Below are 17,245 nucleotides of genomic sequence, written 5' to 3'. Positions count from 1 at the left end.
CTACTGAAATGTAGAGTTTCGCAGGGATCGAATGAAGGCTAGAGCCACGGATCGTAACACATCTGAAATGTAACGTCCACTGTTCAAAGTGCCGTCAGTGCGAACAAGAGGTGACCGAGACGTGTAACCAATGGCACCCCATACCATCACACGGGTGGTACGCCAGTATGGCGATGACGAATACACGCTTCCAGTGTGCGTTCACCGCGATGTCGCCAAACACGGATGTGACCATCATGATGCTGTAAACAGAACCTGGATTCATCCGAAAAATGACGTTTTGCCATTCTTGCACCCAGGTTCGCCGTTGAGTACACCATCGCATTCGCTCCTGTCTGGGATGCGGCGTCAAGGGTAACCGCAACCATGGTCTCCGAGCTGATAGTCCATGCTGCTGCAAACATTGTCGAACTGTTCGTGCAGATAGTTGTTGTCTTGCAATGTGCCCACCTGTTGACTCAGGGATTGAGACATGGCTGCACGATCCGTTACAGCCATGCGGATAAGATGCCTGTCATCTCGACCGCTAGTGATACGAGGCCGTTGGGATCCAGCACGGCGTTCCGTGTTACCCTCCTGAACCCACCGATTCCATATTCTGCGAACAGTCATTGGATCTCGACCAACGCGAGCAGCAATGTCGCGATGCGATAAACCGCAATCGCCATAGGCTACAATGCGACCTTTATCAAAGTTGGAAATGTGATGGTACGCATTTCTCTTCCTTACACGAGGCATCACAACAACGTTTGACCAGGCAACGCCCGTCAACTGCTGTTTGTGTATGAGAAATCCGTGTGGAACTTCCCTCATGTTAACACTTTGTAGGTGTCGCCACCGGCGCCATCCTTGTGTGAATATTCTGAAAAGCTAATAATTTGCATATCACAGCATCTTCTTCCTGTCGGTTAAATTTCGCGTCTGTAGTATGTCATCTTCGTGGTGTAGCAATTTTAATGGCGAATAGTGTAGGTCCACCGGAGATGCCCTGTAGGTTTTCATGAGTGATTTTGCATCATAAAATGTTACACAAAATGCGGTATCTTTTGATTACATTGACTTAGATGCTTCACTTTCTTACATCGCCATGGTACTGTACTCCTTAACATATTGCACTGGTTTCAACTTCATTTATCTACCCGTTCCTGACAGATTTTGTACAGTCGGACAGACAGAAAGACAAGAAAGTGATCCCGTAAGGGTTTCGTTCTTACCGATTAAGGTGGAGAACACTGAAGTAAAAATTACTAGCTACAGCAAATTTTATCACGTTGATTATCGTAGGGCATTTTTTTCTTTTTTTTTTTTTTGCTCAGACTTAATGTATACAGAAAATGAACGTGATTCCTCCCTCCATTCCTTAAATGCGGCTCCAAATTTCACGTCGTCGAAGGAACAGTATAGTAGCATAGTTGCTTCCGTGACAAAAAGTAAGAACGCCTACAGCTGTCCTTATGAATTGATTTGATTTTGTCGCTACCATAAAATCATAAGGACGGCTGTAGGTGTATTTATTTTTTGTCACGATAGTAAACGGCAGTCGTCCAAGAGACCTCCTGCAAAAAGGATGGACATACAAAAGAATAGTAGCTTATTGAGCCTAAGGTGCACCCCTAGAGTCAGACAAACACGTTGGATCGCAAGATGATCTTCAGAGCGCTGGTTGCCGATTGCTTGTAGCTCCACAGCGGTGTATTTCAGACTTACGGTTCTTCGGAAAAATTTTGCTCTATTCTACCTCTGCTACGCCTTTCGTGCCTGTACACATTCGGCGTGTGCTAGGCAGGATGGAGAGAATGTAGAACCAGGTTCGCCGAGCTTTACTCACCCGCTTCTTGTTCTTCATCAGCGTGGCGTCCCTCAGATCCTGCGCGTTGCCCGGCGCCTTGGAGCCCCAGAGGCGTAGCGCCATGCGCGAGTACACGTACGTGATGACGCACAGCGGGATGAGGTACTGCACCAGGAACAGCACCATCCGGTACGACATCATCGCCTTGTTAGACAGGTGCACGTTCACGCAGAACGGCTTCGACACCCACTGCTCACCTGCACACATGTGTAACATTCCAACATTCTGGAACACATTATTTAATCGACAGTGAAGTACACAACAGACAACTTTTTTAGACACTGCTCAAAGGAGTTATGGGAACACGTGTATCAACGTGTGGTGTACTAAACCTATTTTGATAGAGGCGGTACCGTTGAAACGTCTCTGTGAAGTCGTTCCATAAGACGCTTGTCGAATTCGGTACAACCTATTCATGTTACTACCTGATCTTAGCTCAATTCATGAACTCTTCCAGAAAGACTGAGCACTCAAATAAGGCGTATTCATTATTATATGCGTGTTTTAATGTGGGTTTCGGTTTTGCTTTTGGAAATCGCTGAATTGGTCATCGTGTGCTGGGAACCGACGATGTTGCTTCTCGTTCAAAGGAAAGCACAGGATGACCAACTTAGGTTTCCAATACCTGAGCAGAGAGGTTTACCCGTCTTAGTCGAAGGCTGTGTGGAAGGCTTTTTTTGTGCGTGAGGTTGGTGACGGAGGGCTACCCCTCTGGTAGCTTCCGCTGCACGGGAAGCTAGGTAATCTCGTGAGAGAAAGCGACACTCTTCGGTGAACGCTTGGTGAGTACGGATCGTAGCTCTTAAGGGGGGGTTACAGGTGATAGGAAGCAGGTTGTGTTAGGACTTCGTTATGTTTAACTGTTGAAATACTTAAGAACATCAGCTCAACTGAAGCGTGTGAAGCGAGTATGATTTTTAATGATTTTAATCTTATGTTTTGTGGAAGTTGCTTTTGTCTTTGTGTGTCGAATTTTTGCCACGTATTTGGTAATCAATGACCCTTCTGGTCCACCACGGCAACGCAATAAACTTTATTTTAACAGTTTGCTTGCTTAATGAGCTATAATTTCTGCAAGAATATGTTCTTTCGTGTGCTTTCTACAAAGCAGCACAACAGTTGATCCACGTGCTCTAGTTCGGCCGTTTGTAGTTAGTATGTTAAATAATTATCGCACAGCCTCGTGTATTGGTTAAACCTCTGTCCAGAATAGTGCTTGCGTAGAATCGTAATGCATATCTCACTGAGATATTTTTATGGTATTAATGCAAAGGAGATGATAGTATAATTGTCTCCCACCCCCATCTTCTGTTTCTTCTTGCTGTTGTTAAATTGTGCTCTGTTTCATTCTCACTAATTTTTACTTAAATATTCCTAGTCAGGCACCAGTTATGTTTAGTTAGGATCTGCAACCAAATATTTAATTACAATAAATAATATACGTGAAAGATAAAGTCTTTGGTGTCGATCTTACCGCCTTACACCGATTTCCAATCCTGAATTAATCAAGTTGCTTCATGCACGACATGGAGTGCTATTTACCTGGCTGCTTAAAGAAATTTGCGTACTTTTAATTAAATTATTAAAGTAATTAAACTAATAACTTTCCAGATCCGTTTCTTCCTAAATGGTTAGGAAGGGCTTGGGCTGGTGGCGACCCTGAATTTCTGAATTTTTATCATTAACTGTGTGAGAGAAGCAGCTAGAAATACGAGATAAAGGATATGGTGCGATTAGCAACGTCGTAAACATAGTAATAAGTTACACCGAGGCTTTATTGCATAGCTTGAGGTATCCGCAACATATGCAGTCATTCGCCATCTACAGTCTGTGTTATGCGTAACACTCACTATCAAGTGACTCCGTAGAAGGATGTGAGTTTCGGTGTTTTGGTGTTCTCCAGTGAGGTACACAGACGACAGTTGTCATTTGTGGATGTTGTACTCAACTAAACACATGTACTGAGACCAGTAGCAGCTCGGGAGTATACGCACATCAAAAAAAGTTTTTCATCACCCCGGTTCCCAGAGCTCCTGAAGATAAACGTTGACTGTCTATATTGCATCACAGACACAGCCCCTTTGACTGTTGACAGATGTCACTAAACCGTCCCATAGATGTAAATAACAATGCATGAACAGCGCCTATTAGACGGAGGGGGTCCGACAGCCGATCAGTCCCAGTCATTCCACCAAGAAGGAGGTACACACTCGTGTTGTCTGTAGTTCAACCATGTCTGGACGTTCAATACCGCGGTTCGATCGCGCCCTCATTGTTACATTGTGCCAGGAAGGGCTCTCAACAAAGGAAGTGTCCAGGCGTCTCGGAGAGAACCAAAGCGATGTTGTTCGGATATGGAAGAGATATAGAGAGACAGTAACTGTCGATGGACATGTTTCGGCCAGGCCGCCCAAGGGCTACTGCTGCAGTAGATGACCGCTACCTACGAATTATGGCTCGAGGAACCCTGACAGCAAAGCCACCATGTTGAATAATGCTTTTCGCGCAGCCACAAGAAGTCGTGTTACGGATCAGACTGTGCGCAATAGGTGCATGATGCGCAACTTCACTCCCGACGTCTGTGGTGAGGTCCATATTTGCAACCACGACACCATGCAGCGCGGTACAGATGGGCCCAACGACATACCGAATGGACCGCTCAGGATTGACATCACGTGCTCTTCACCGATGAGTGTCGCATATGCCTCCAACCGGACTATCGTCGGAGACGAGACACCCGAACAGGGAACTGACATGCATTGGCACTAAAAAATAGTGCACTGATAATGGGTAGGCACTAGCCGAAATCTGGATGTGCCAAATAAAACCTGCAAAGAACGACGACTGATCGCTGTGCTCTATCATTTATAAATACATGAATGGTATTTTACTCTTTGGTTACCAGAGTAGGAGGAGCAGACGACAGAGGGAGGGTGTCTGCTGATAGAGAGGATATTGGGTCGTCGGTGAGTCAGGAACTTTGATGGCGGGCGTATTGAACGGATTATGAATTTTATTGGATATGGTCCCTGGTGTGAATGAGGATAAAGGATGATTTTGAGATGATTTCATAGAGAGACAGCTGGAAAAAGATAACACAAAAAGACTTAGCCGTGTACTTATTGCAATGTCAATTCATTTTGTTCAAGAGTATCTACGTTTTGTCATCCAGGGCGAATCGTTGAACTTGTGTTCAGAATCTTATTTATTGTTTGCCACCCTCCACTATTAGTTAAAAGTATTTTCTAGGAAAAGCTAGGAAGAAATTTGTAACTGAAATACTGTTTGTTTGTATCACTTTTCATTCTGTATGACAATGCAAGGGAAGATCATAGTTTCATTTTAGTAAGAGTCGTCTGCAACATTTTAATATAACTCAGTAGATGGGTTTTGTAACGTAACACAGCAGCGTTCCAGTACGTGACTATCAGCCACTGTGTTGTGATTAATTGATGAGGAAACCATTCTGCTTACTACTTTGAACCTTCTTTATCTTTAATTTTATTTATCAGATAGTCAGATTCAGTTTAGAGTAATTGGCACCACACACATCGAAAGTAATTTATGTATTAACGTACATATTCAGAAGTGGAGTTGCAAAGGATATACTATATCAGAACACATGTGCCACACTGTAATCGAAATTTAGTACACTTGGCTTCACATTGCTAGTAATACATTGAGGCACTTATTTTAATGTTTCAACAAGAATACAAAGTTCATACTACTGCTAAGGTGTACAAGAAATTCAATAATGATGATAAGCAACAATCCTAAGTAAAAGGTTTTATCAAATACAGTTACCAAGATTCAGCTGATTAGTTTCACCTGTTTCATTGGTGAATGCTATACGGAAGAGATGTTGTCAAAAAATGGCTCTGAGCACTATGGGACTTAACAGCTGTGGTCATCAGTCCCCTAGAACTTAGAACTACTTAAACCTAACTAACCTAAGGACATCACACACATCCATGCCCGAGGCAGGATTCGAACCTGCGACCGTAGCAGTCGCGCGGTTCCGGACTGCGCGCCTAGAACCGCGAGACCACCGCGGCCGGCGGAGATGTTGTCACTTCGTCTCTGTATGAGATCCAAATTATCAAATTTTACTGTCGTAAACACTTCATGAAATGTAATTTGCGCCTTGACTCAAATTGCTGTGTGTGCTCTCAGAATTTTCACCATCATCCGTCTCACTGTGTACAATGGCTATCTAGTACCTTCTGCCATTAAAGTTACGTAAGCGTCTCCGTGTAGCCATCTTCGTGATGCTCTCACACTTTGCTAAACGAAACCGTGACGAATCAAGATACTCACCACCAAATTTGCTATATCATCCCCATTGGTCCTCGCTGTAAAAATGTTCCAGTCTGATCAGCAGCACTTAAGAATCGATATATCGCGGATTTTGTAAGCTAATTATTTCTCGAATTACTTTAACAGACGCTACAAGATCCCCTCGCTTCTAAACTGTTACTGTTATTACTCAGCTTAGCAGCGAGTCGGTAGAGGGTGGTGTCTGTGACGTACAGTATAACTGGTCAGCATTTCCACCCGGAATTTGCGAGTGTGTCGGACCTCCCTCGATCCGCCTTGGTGGGTCGTCTCGTCGGATTTCCTCCTACCTGTGCGCAGTGCAGCTCTCGTAAATGTCGTCCCGTGCAGATTCTTCATTGGCGCATTGGATGTCTCTGTCGGTGGAAGCTAATTATCTGAAATTGCTGTCGATCAACTTTGGGGTACATATTTACTCGAAATTAACATTCAGAATGCCATAATATCACTTTTATTCCTATTAGAGCAATAATGAAACACTCATGTCACAAACTACTCGTAACCGAGAGCATGGCTACCATCGAACAACACAGGAAGAGCTCTTAACGCCGATGCCGCCTTTGGCGGGCAGTCCGTATCGCTTACTAGTTTCGTCACAGTTCGTGGATTTCCGATGAAGTTCGTACTTACTAAGATATGCATTTGTTAATGAACGGGTGTGCATTTTATCGATGCAAAATTATGATAAATAGTTTTAAACATCCAGAGGCTCCTCCTAGTGTTCATGTTGTCATAAATGACTAATTATTAAATATAAATAAACAAAAGCGTTGACTTTGGCGGCAAGATGGCGGTACTTCCGGTCATGTATATTTCCCAGGCTGACGCTTGTTGCTACAGTCCAGCGCCGAGCCCCACCCCACTACACGCGACATATGGTCGCTTCGTCACCTAGCCAGCCAGCGTGGGAAATGCTCTCCGACTCATGGCCGGCTACGGACTACAGCACTTCCTAACTATCGTGAGACAATAATTTATTAAAACTGGTAAAAAGTCTTCCTCAAGTAAGAGGCACCTTACAACGCCCACTCGTGTTTTCAGTGCTTTATTCATTGGATCTAACCTTAATTTAGAACTTTAGAAGTGTTTAGAATGTGGGTTCACCTTTCACCACATCAGATGGACTTGGTGCACCTGTTATGCTCACTGTCAAGAGTAGGCAGTGGTCTTCTGCTGGTAAATTCCAATGAGTGCAACGCCGCTTGAAATCAGCAGGAAAACATGATGATATCTGATCCTGTGATTTATCTGAAATTTCCAACAGAATCTGACCAAAAGAATTCAGTGCAACTAATCAGCGAATGAATTTCATTCATCATCTGAAAAAAATCTCTCAAGAACCGCCAGGCATTCATATCAGTCACAGGTGATGGAGGCATGGGGGTGAAAAGACTAGCAAATCATACACCGTGAAAGAACATTTTCTAATTTGAGGTATCCTCTAGTCAAAGTTTAGCAGTCATTTAACAAACTAGAATCACTTTAAAACTATGTCTCCTTACGGTGTTTGATTTCTTAATAAATTCTACGGACATTACTCTGTCAGCAAATAAATTTTCCAGTGAACGGATCGGATACGGTTGCTTTTGTGAACATTCACTACTGGCCATTAAAATTGCTACACCACGAAGATGACGTGCTACAGACGCGAAATTTAACTGACAGGAAGACGATGCTGTGATATGCAAATTATTAGCTTTTCAGAGCATTCACACAAGGTTGGCGCCTGTGGCGACACCTACAATGTGCTGACACGAGGAAAGTTTCCAACCGATTTCTCATATACAAACGGAAGTTGACTGGCTTTGCCTGGTGAAACATTTTTCTGATGCCTCGTGTAAGAAGGAGAAATGCGTACCATCACGTTTCTGACTTTGATAAAGGTAGGATTGTAGCCTATCGCGATTGCCGTTTATCGTATCGCGACATTGCTTGCTCGTGTTGGTCGTAATCCAGTGACTGTTAGCAGAATATGGAATTGGTGGGTTCAGGAGGGTAAAACGGAACGCCGTGAGCATCCCAAAGGCCTCGTATCACTAGCAATCGAGATGACAGGCATCTTATCCGCATGACTGTAACGGACTGTGCAGCCACGTCTCGATCACTGAGTCAACAGATGGAGACGTTTGCAAGACAACAATCATCTGCACTAACAGTTCGACGACGTTTGCAGCAGCATGGACTATCAGCTCGGAGACCATGGCTGCGGTTACCCTTGACGCTGCATCACAGAGAGGAGCGCCTGCGATGGTGTACTCAACGACGAACCTGGGTGCACGAATGGCAAAACGTCATTTTTCGGATGAATCCAGGTTCTGTTTACAGCATCATGATAGTCGCATCCGTGTTTGGCGACATCGCGGGGAACGCACATTGGAAGCGTTTTTTCGTCATCGCCATATTGGCGTATCACCCGACGTAATGTTATGGGGTGCCATTGGTTACACGTATCGGTCACCTCTTGTTCACATTAACGACACTTTGAACAGTGGACGTTACATTTCAGATGTGTTACGACCCGTGGCTCTAGCTTTCATTCTATCCCTGCGAAACCCTACATTTCAGCAGGATAATGCACGACCGCATGTAGCAGGTCCTGTACGGGCCTTTCTGGATACAGAAAATGTTCGACTGTTGCCCTGGCCAGCACATTCTCCAGATCTCTCACCAATTGAAAACGTCTGGTCAATGGTGGCCGAGCAACTGGCTAGTCACAATACGCCAGTCACTACTCTTGATGAACTGTGGTATCGTGTTGAAGATGCATGGGCAGCTGTATCTGTACGAGCCATCCAAGCTCATTTTGAGTCAATGCCCAGGCCTATCATGGCTGTTATTACGGCCAGATGTGGTTGTTCTCGGTACTGATTTCTGAGGAACTATGCACCCAAATTGTGTGAAAATGTAATCACATGTCACTGATAGTATAATACATTTGTCCAATGAATACACGTCTATCATCTGCATTTCTTCTTGGTGTAGCAATTTTAATGGCCAGTTGTGTAATTCTCCTACCAGCTAACCGAAAAAAATTTCGAAAGAGAGTTCGGTGGAAAATACCACAGTCCACGTCCGTTCTGATTGACGAGTGGCATCACGTACCTTTAAAAACAGCGAGACTCACTGTCTCTAATTCGGTCATGCCACGAGCTAGTTTTAAAATCTAAAATTCAACGGACTTACCCATGCCCTACAACGAGAATCACTATGGGTATACTGATTCTACGATCCCACACGTACGTCCGATGAACCACACATTTATACATCACAGTTCTTACGTTTTTGTTAAAGGGTAATGCAGGATGTTGATAGGAGAAAGGAGAGGAAATAAAATCAATAAAGTTGCTTCCCCACACAATCATTCTCACAGGAAAACAGTAGAAAAGCTGTCTTCTGGATTAGATGAAGCCATTTAAAACATTCAAAATAGTGCTTTCATGAAAGGTGGCTAAGATAGACACCTTACAACTTATATATATTTCCTTAGGATTACTCCAACGAGTTTCGGTCTAACATCAGCTTTATTCAAATTAATTTTGCCAGGTCGTCCCATATCAACATGCTTGTTTCAAATACTCCTACATATTCAATGGTAATGGCTGTAACATATTATTGTCAGTAAACAATAATTCCTTTTCCATTTATGTGTAATACGATATCTTTGCTTACGTGAGGGCTCAGCTTTAGTCCAAGTGATCTTGAGCAGATCATCCACGATTTTCTGACGTTCGCATACAGTATTTCCAATGGTATATACCAGGCCATTTACTGTATTGTGCACATTTAGGATCCATTAACACTCCATGGGATACACTACAAATTATTTCCAAATCAGATGATTTCGGTCCTTTACGAACGACATGTAAAGTTCGTACCAAGCGACGTTCTTGACAGTCCCTCTCGTGCTACATAGACCAAGGAGATTATATCAGCCTCGCGGGATTAGCCAAGCGGTCTCAGCCGCTGCACTCATGGACTGTGCGGCTGGTCCCGGCGAAGGTTCGAGTCCTCCCTCGGGCATGGGTGTGTGTGTGTTTGTCCGTAGGATAATTTAGGTTAAGTAGTTTGTAAGCTTATTGAATGATGACCTTAGAAGTTAAGTCCCTTAAGATTTCACACACATTTGAACACTTTGATTATATCAGGTTAGGTTGTTGTGTGGAAAATGAGTTCAAAAGAACGTGAAAGAGCATTATTATTGGAGTGAATTGAAATGTATGAATCATTACCAGATTTGTGGGATGTTGGGCAACTGACTGCAAAAGCAGAAGTAATAGGAATTATGAATTTTACGATTTATTGCTCAGAAAATACAGGAAACTGCCATAAGGGATGGTGCTCTAAAAATTTAATTGATGCAAATTTATGAATAAGACATTAAGATGGGGAAAAATTGTGTCCCGAAATTTTAACCCTGGGTAGCTCATGCCTGTAGGAACAAAAATTACTAATGTTCTGTAGGTCAACTACGGAAACTTCGCGCCAGGTGCTCCGATTGGCCGCGGGATTGCCCTGTTGCCAGATGCTATTGACAACGCATGACCGCGAATGCTTTGCCTGCCAGAGATCTCGATGCTTCCAAGGTGGCCCGCATGCTCCGTGGTAGCCTGCCAGCCTTACACTCTTGGTGCCTGGGGGCGAATCCGCGGGGTCCCAACACTTCCACTGTAGTTTCGTGATAAGGCGTACCCGGAACAAACCCATCAACAGCTGTTAGTTTGCGTACAGAAAGTCTTTTGCTAATTATCAGCCCTGAAAAGGCGCTCGAACTGGCGACCCTCTGACGCGACACAAGCTTGGTAACGTCGTATGTGTTTTGCCGAACACTTTCAAAGATTTCTGGCATTACCTTGATGTGATTGGCGGCATGCTGAATGCGATCCATTACTTCCTCTTCATTTCTAGGTAGTTCGCGTCCGGATGGGTGAACTAGAACGTTGAAAAATCCCCACAGGAAAAAGTCTGGTGGCGTGAATAAATCCTGAGTTAATAACGAACATCAAAACGGATACAGGGAGTAGTGAACACAGGGTTGTCGTGTCGAGAATGAATATTGTAACCCCAAATCCTCCAAAAATAAACGAAAAGTGTACCTGTTCGAAAAAGCGGATAAAAATTGACTTTCTGCCTTACAGACGGACAATACCCACTCCTTTCAAATTAGCAATGTAAGTGTACACAATATGTAGCTTGAATTCAAAGAAACAGTATCGGCAGCAATTGAGAGATTTATACCATATAAATTAACAAATGACGGAGATGATCCTCCTTGGTACACAAAACGGGTCAGCACACTTTTGGAGAAACAACGAAACAAACATTCCACATTTAAAAAGACACAAAATCCCCAAGATTTGCGGTGTTTTACAGAAGCTCGAAATTTAGCGCAGACTTCAATGTGAGATGATTATAATAGTTCCACAACGAAACTTTGTCTCGGAACCTGGCAGAAAATCCAAAGAGATTCTGGTCGTATGTGGAGTATGTTAGTGGCAAGAAACAATCAATGCCTTCTCTGCGCGATAGCAATGGAGATACTATCGAAGACAGTGCTGCCAAAGCAGAGTTACTAAATGCAGCCTTCCTAAATGCCTTCACAAAAGAAGACGTAAATATTCTAGAATTCGAATCAAGAACAGCTGCCAACATGAGTCACACAGAATTAAATATCCTCGGAGTAGTGAAACAACTTAAATCACTTAATAAAAGCAAGTCTTCTGGTCCAGACTGTATACCAATTAGGTTCCCTTCAGAGTATGCTGATGCAATAGCTCCTTACTTAACAATCACATGCAACCGTTCTATCGACGAAATATCCGTACCCAAAGACTGGATAGTTGCCACAGGTCACACCAATATTCAAGAAAGGTAGTAGAAGTAATCCATTAAATTACAGGCCCATATTATTATTGTCGATACGCAACAGTATTTTCGAACGTATGTTGTTTTCGAACATTATGAAGTACCTCGAAGAAAACGGTCTACTGTGACAATGCCAACATGGATTTAGAAAACATCGCTCTTGTGAAACACAACTAGCTCTTTAGTCGCATGAAGTGTTGAGTGCTATTGACAAGGGATTTCAGATTGATTCCGTATTTCTGGATTTTCAGAAGGCTTTTGACACTAACACAAAAGCCGCTTGTAGTGACATCGCATGCTTATGGAATATCGTCTCATTTATGTGACTGGATTTGTGATATTCTGTCAGAGAGGTCATAGTTCGTAGTAATTAACGGAAAGTCATCGAGTAAAACAGAGGTGATTTCTGGCGTTCCCCTAGGTAGTGTTATAGGCCCTTTGCTGTTCCTTATATATATATATATATATATATATATATATATATATATATATATATATATATATATATATATATATATATACGATTTGGGAGACAATCTGAGCAGCTGTCTTAGGTTTATTGCAGATGACAATGACGTTTATCGACTAACAAAGTCACCAGAACACCGAAAGAAATTGCAAAGCGGGTTAGAAAAGATATCTGAATGAGACGAAAATTGGCAGTTGACACTAAATAATGAAAACGGTGAGGTCATCCACATGAGTGCTGAAAGGAATCCGTTAAACGTCGGTTACACGATAATCAGTCAAATCTAAAGGCCGTAAACTCAACTAAATACCTAGGAATTACAGTTACGGGCAAATTAAGTTGGAAGGAACACATAAAAAATGTTGTGGGGAAGGGTAACCAAAGACTGCGTTTCATCGGCAGGACACTTGGAAAATTTAACAGACCTACTAAGGAGACTGCCTACACTACGCTTGTCCGTCTTAGAATGCTGCTGCGCGGTGTGGGATACGTACCAGATAGGACTGACGGAGTACATCGAAAAAGTTCAAAGAAGGGCAACTCGTTTTGTACTATCGTGAAATATGAGAGAGAGTGTTACTGAAATAATGTAGAATCTGGGCTGGACATCATTAAAACAAAGGCATTTCTCGTTGCGACGGATTCTTCTCACGAAATTCCAATCACCAACTTTCTCCTCCGAATGCGAAAATATTTTGTTGACGTCGACCTTCATAGAGAAAAATGACGACCATGATAAAATAAGGGAAATCAGAGCTGGTACGGAGAGATATAGGTGTTCGTTCTATCCTGCGTGCTATACGGGATTGGAATAATAGTAAATTGCGAAGGTAGTTCGATGAACCCTATGCCAGGCACTTAAATGTGTTTATCCATGACAGTGTGTGTGAGTGTGTGTGTGTGTGGGGGGGGGGGGGGGGAGAGAACTGTTTCCTGTAGTGTATCGAACGAAGAAACATAAAGAGTCGAAATGTTACGATTATATTTTTTCTTTTGTTCTGCCTCATGTCTACTAACAAAATGACGTGAGTGATTTTTCAGGCTCCTTCTTCCAGCATTATTTTTCTGCATGCAACACAGAACAATAATCGTAGCAGCAGCCTCATTATCAACATTCTGAACCAGAGCATTATTGCCACAATATCACTGAGCAGCCTACGGAGAACGTCAATAATATTACATATTATTATTGTGCAGTGTTACTGATCGACTATGTGGCTCTTTGCAGAACCTGTTTACGACATCCGACTTGAAAAATTCGGCTTAGTGTGACGCCTGAGCAACCTACAATCGGAGATTCTAAACACTGTGGCCCGTTAATTTCATGCAATTGGTTTACACAGGCTCGGATAGTTTTGTAAATGAGATTTATGCAATAGACTTTTCGTATTATTTATTTTCTATCTTTTCTGCATCACCATGCTGTAAAACGTAATGACAAATCATAACAATTCTGTCATTTTCACCTCTGCTATTCTATGGAACTACCGACTTCTCAGAATACGTTTTGCACATATATCGCTACATGTGACGGAAACCTGCACTCATAGAACGACACAAATATTTTGGATAAAATAACTGCATTGTAGACTTCCTTCATGAAGTGATTGCAATTCGCGCTCTTGAACTTCACTGTGGAAGAGAAAGCTTTTTATACTGCTCTGAATATGTGGTTTTACAGAGGCAATTCTTGTACAGTATTTAAACCGAAGCTAAACGTATCGATCCGATGCGACAAAATCTTGAACATCTAAGCTCTGTTGTCAAAGCTGGGCACTGGCGAAAACTATTGACCTTGCTGAATACTGCGTGACGGAGAGCCGCTGAGGTCTAATGTATTGGTCAGGGCCAGAGTTAACACTGCGAGCGCGTATAGAGCTCTCTGGGTCGCTAAGCTGAGAAACGTAAAGGTTGATGATGTGTGCAGGAGCGCTAAACGGCATTACATACTGCGGAATAAGAAATGGAAAGTGTGAAGTGCTCCTAATGTTGAGAAACGCGTGGAACAGCCACGTGCTTAAACAGAACGCAGCCTTACACGAATGAAGTGTGTTAACTGGGAACGACAATATTCCGAACTTTTACCTTGTGACAGATAATTATAGCTTATCTGTGTACGAAAGCAGTTGTTTTTTTTTTTAACTGTGGACATTTGTTTGACAAACGCATTAATGTCCTGAATTTAGGGAATAAAGCGAACTAATGAAAGAGAAAATAAACTCTTATATGAAAATTTAGTTTTCATATAAGGGCGTAACAGGTTTACCAACATCTCCTTCATTGTTCAGGAGCGTTTTTATTAGATACCGCATTTTATTAGTGATGTGCTTACTGTCCACGTTTCACTTTCGTACAAGGCTACAGTTCAGTCAAATATCTTCTTAAAATCTATCACTTAACATTATTTTAGATGTTAACAAATTTCTGTTTTCCAGAAATGCTTTTCTTGCCATTCCCAGTCTGCATGTATGTCATCTCTACTTCTGCCATTACCAATCATTTTGCCGCCCAAATAGCTAAAGTCATGTACTACTTTTAGTGTCTCATTTCCCAAAGTAGGTGCCCAGCATCATCTGATTTAATTCGACTCCATTCCATTACCCCTGTTTTACCTTTATTGATGTTCATCCTGTAATTTATTTTCAGTACACCAGAAACTCCGTTAAACTCCTCTTCAAAGTCATTTGTTGTCTCTGGCAGTATTACAATATCTTTAGAAAATCTCAAAATTTTTATTACTCCTGCCTCTACTTTAGTCTCCCTTCCAAATTTCTCCTTGGTTTCCCTCATTGTGTAGATTGAACACCGAGGATATGTTGCATCCCTTTCTTCCTCCCTTATCAACTGTCCAATATTAATTCCACGAATTATGTCTGGGACTCTTCGACACAGCAGATGAAACATGACAATGAATATCTTCGCAAATCTGGTAGCAGTACTGAATGTATTCACCAATGACTGGCTTCAGACGGATACAGGACACTTGAAGAACTTGTAGGCTCTCTTTCTCGTGTAATTGGGGCTGTTATCAAAGCTGATGACGTTACTGCTTAAGTGATGACTGCTGCGGATGGCTAAGTTTATGTCGGGTGTATTATTTTATTTGGTATCCAGAACGTATATAAAGAGAAAATAGGAAATAAAATGCATGGAAAGGAGTTAGAGCCGTATTCGCACCAGCGTAACTACATCAATATCAAAAACTTTACGTCGTTTAGGCTAAAAGGAACGAATTCCAGTTACAAGAACCGTGTTGCAGCGTAATTACGGGTGAATGGCGCCCGGTTTGTGCCCACTCGTGCTGGTCGTAATCAGGGCTGGAAATGTCCCCAGAGATGTGCTGCTGATACGACGCTGTCCCCACGGACGGTTAGCGTCAGGCTTGAGTGGACACACATGTGTAGCAGCACGGAGCATCAGATAAGGGCCCGGCTGACGGATTGCGCTGGCGGCGGCTGGACAGTGCGCGTTGGACGTTGCACCTTTGATCGATGGCCGAGTTTCCAGACGCCTCTGGTCTCGTTTGCCCTTCTGGAAGCCTCGCCAGTCCGAGAGGAACGCAACCCTCTGGGTACTCTAACGTGCAACTCTTGGTTTTGATGAAGGAGGGGATCAAGGTCAATTGACCTATCATTGCTTTCGTATGAAGAAATGTATGCAAGAATAAGAGTAGTGATACATCTGACACAGCGTGGATGAATAATACCGAGAAATTTTCTCGACGAATAGACTCGGTTACTCAGAGAGACGGATAAAAATTCATTAGCTTTGCCTTATTAGTACACCTTATTGAAAGAGCGTTGATGTTGGTAAGACTGTGCCAAAAGATACACAGAAGCTCCAGAGAAACTGGTATAGGCTTGCATATTCAAATACAGAGATATGTTAATACGCAGAATATGAGATGCTGCCAGCTACGCCGATGGAAGACAACAAGAGTCTGGCACACTTGTTAGATCGCTTACTGCTGCTGCAATGGCAGGTTGTCAACCCGTAAGTGAGTTTGAATATGGCGGTTTAGTCGGCGTACGAGCGATAGGATACAGCATCTCCGAGGTACCAATGAAGTGAGGATTTTACCGTGCGACCATTTCAGGAGTGTAGTGTGAATATCAGGAATCCGGTTAAACATCATATCTCCGACATCGCTGCGGCGGGAAAGAAAAAGATCCTGCAAGAACGGGACCAACGGCGTCCGAAGAGAATCATTCTACGTGACGGAAGTGCAACCCTTCCACAAATTCCTGCAGATCTCAATGCTGGGCCATCAAGTGTCAGCGTTAGTTGGTTGTTTGGGGTTTAAGGGACCAAACAGCAGGGTCATCAGTCCCTTGTTGCAAATGTGGTCCATTCCGCTAGTGTGACATCTCAGGAAAGTCAGAACAATAAAAGGGAAAAGGCTAAAAATGTAAAAGGGCAGTCAAGTTGTCAATGGTAAAAACAAAATGAGGGAAGTCAGCAAGAGAACGAACCCAACGCTATGCTGAAGCAGTAGAGGCAAGACCACCCGCAACTTAAAAGGTGCAATCGCTAGAATGTAGAAGTACGTATGGGAAAAGGAGTCTAACCAATCCTTAAAAAAAGGGTAAAAACAGAGTAAAAGGGGAATAAAAGAGGATCTAGGTCAGGGAGGTGAGTCGGGAATCTCCAAACACGGCTCACAGTGGGAGATACCCCAACACTCACCGCCCTGCCCCAACACCAGAGAGAGATTAAAAACCTTAAACCTG

General features: G+C 42.9%; 1 protein-coding gene across 2 annotated transcripts in view; it reads right to left on the bottom strand.

Moving 5' to 3' along the window:
• LOC126203145 (prolactin-releasing peptide receptor-like) overlaps positions 1 to 17,245 on the bottom strand; it is a 918,861-nt gene that overhangs the window by 254,152 nt on the left and 647,464 nt on the right. For both annotated transcript variants that reach the window (XM_049937389.1, XM_049937390.1), the window contains one exon: positions 1,829 to 2,046. In XM_049937389.1, the coding sequence (XP_049793346.1) occupies positions 1,829 to 2,046 (218 nt within the window). The remainder of the gene's footprint in view (positions 1 to 1,828; positions 2,047 to 17,245) is intronic.

This window comes from Schistocerca nitens, chromosome 9, assembly GCF_023898315.1.
Source record: "Schistocerca nitens isolate TAMUIC-IGC-003100 chromosome 9, iqSchNite1.1, whole genome shotgun sequence".
NCBI lineage: Eukaryota > Metazoa > Arthropoda > Insecta > Orthoptera > Acrididae > Schistocerca > Schistocerca nitens.
Note: the sequence above shows the minus strand (reverse complement) of the source record. Positions and strands in the feature narration are given on the sequence as shown.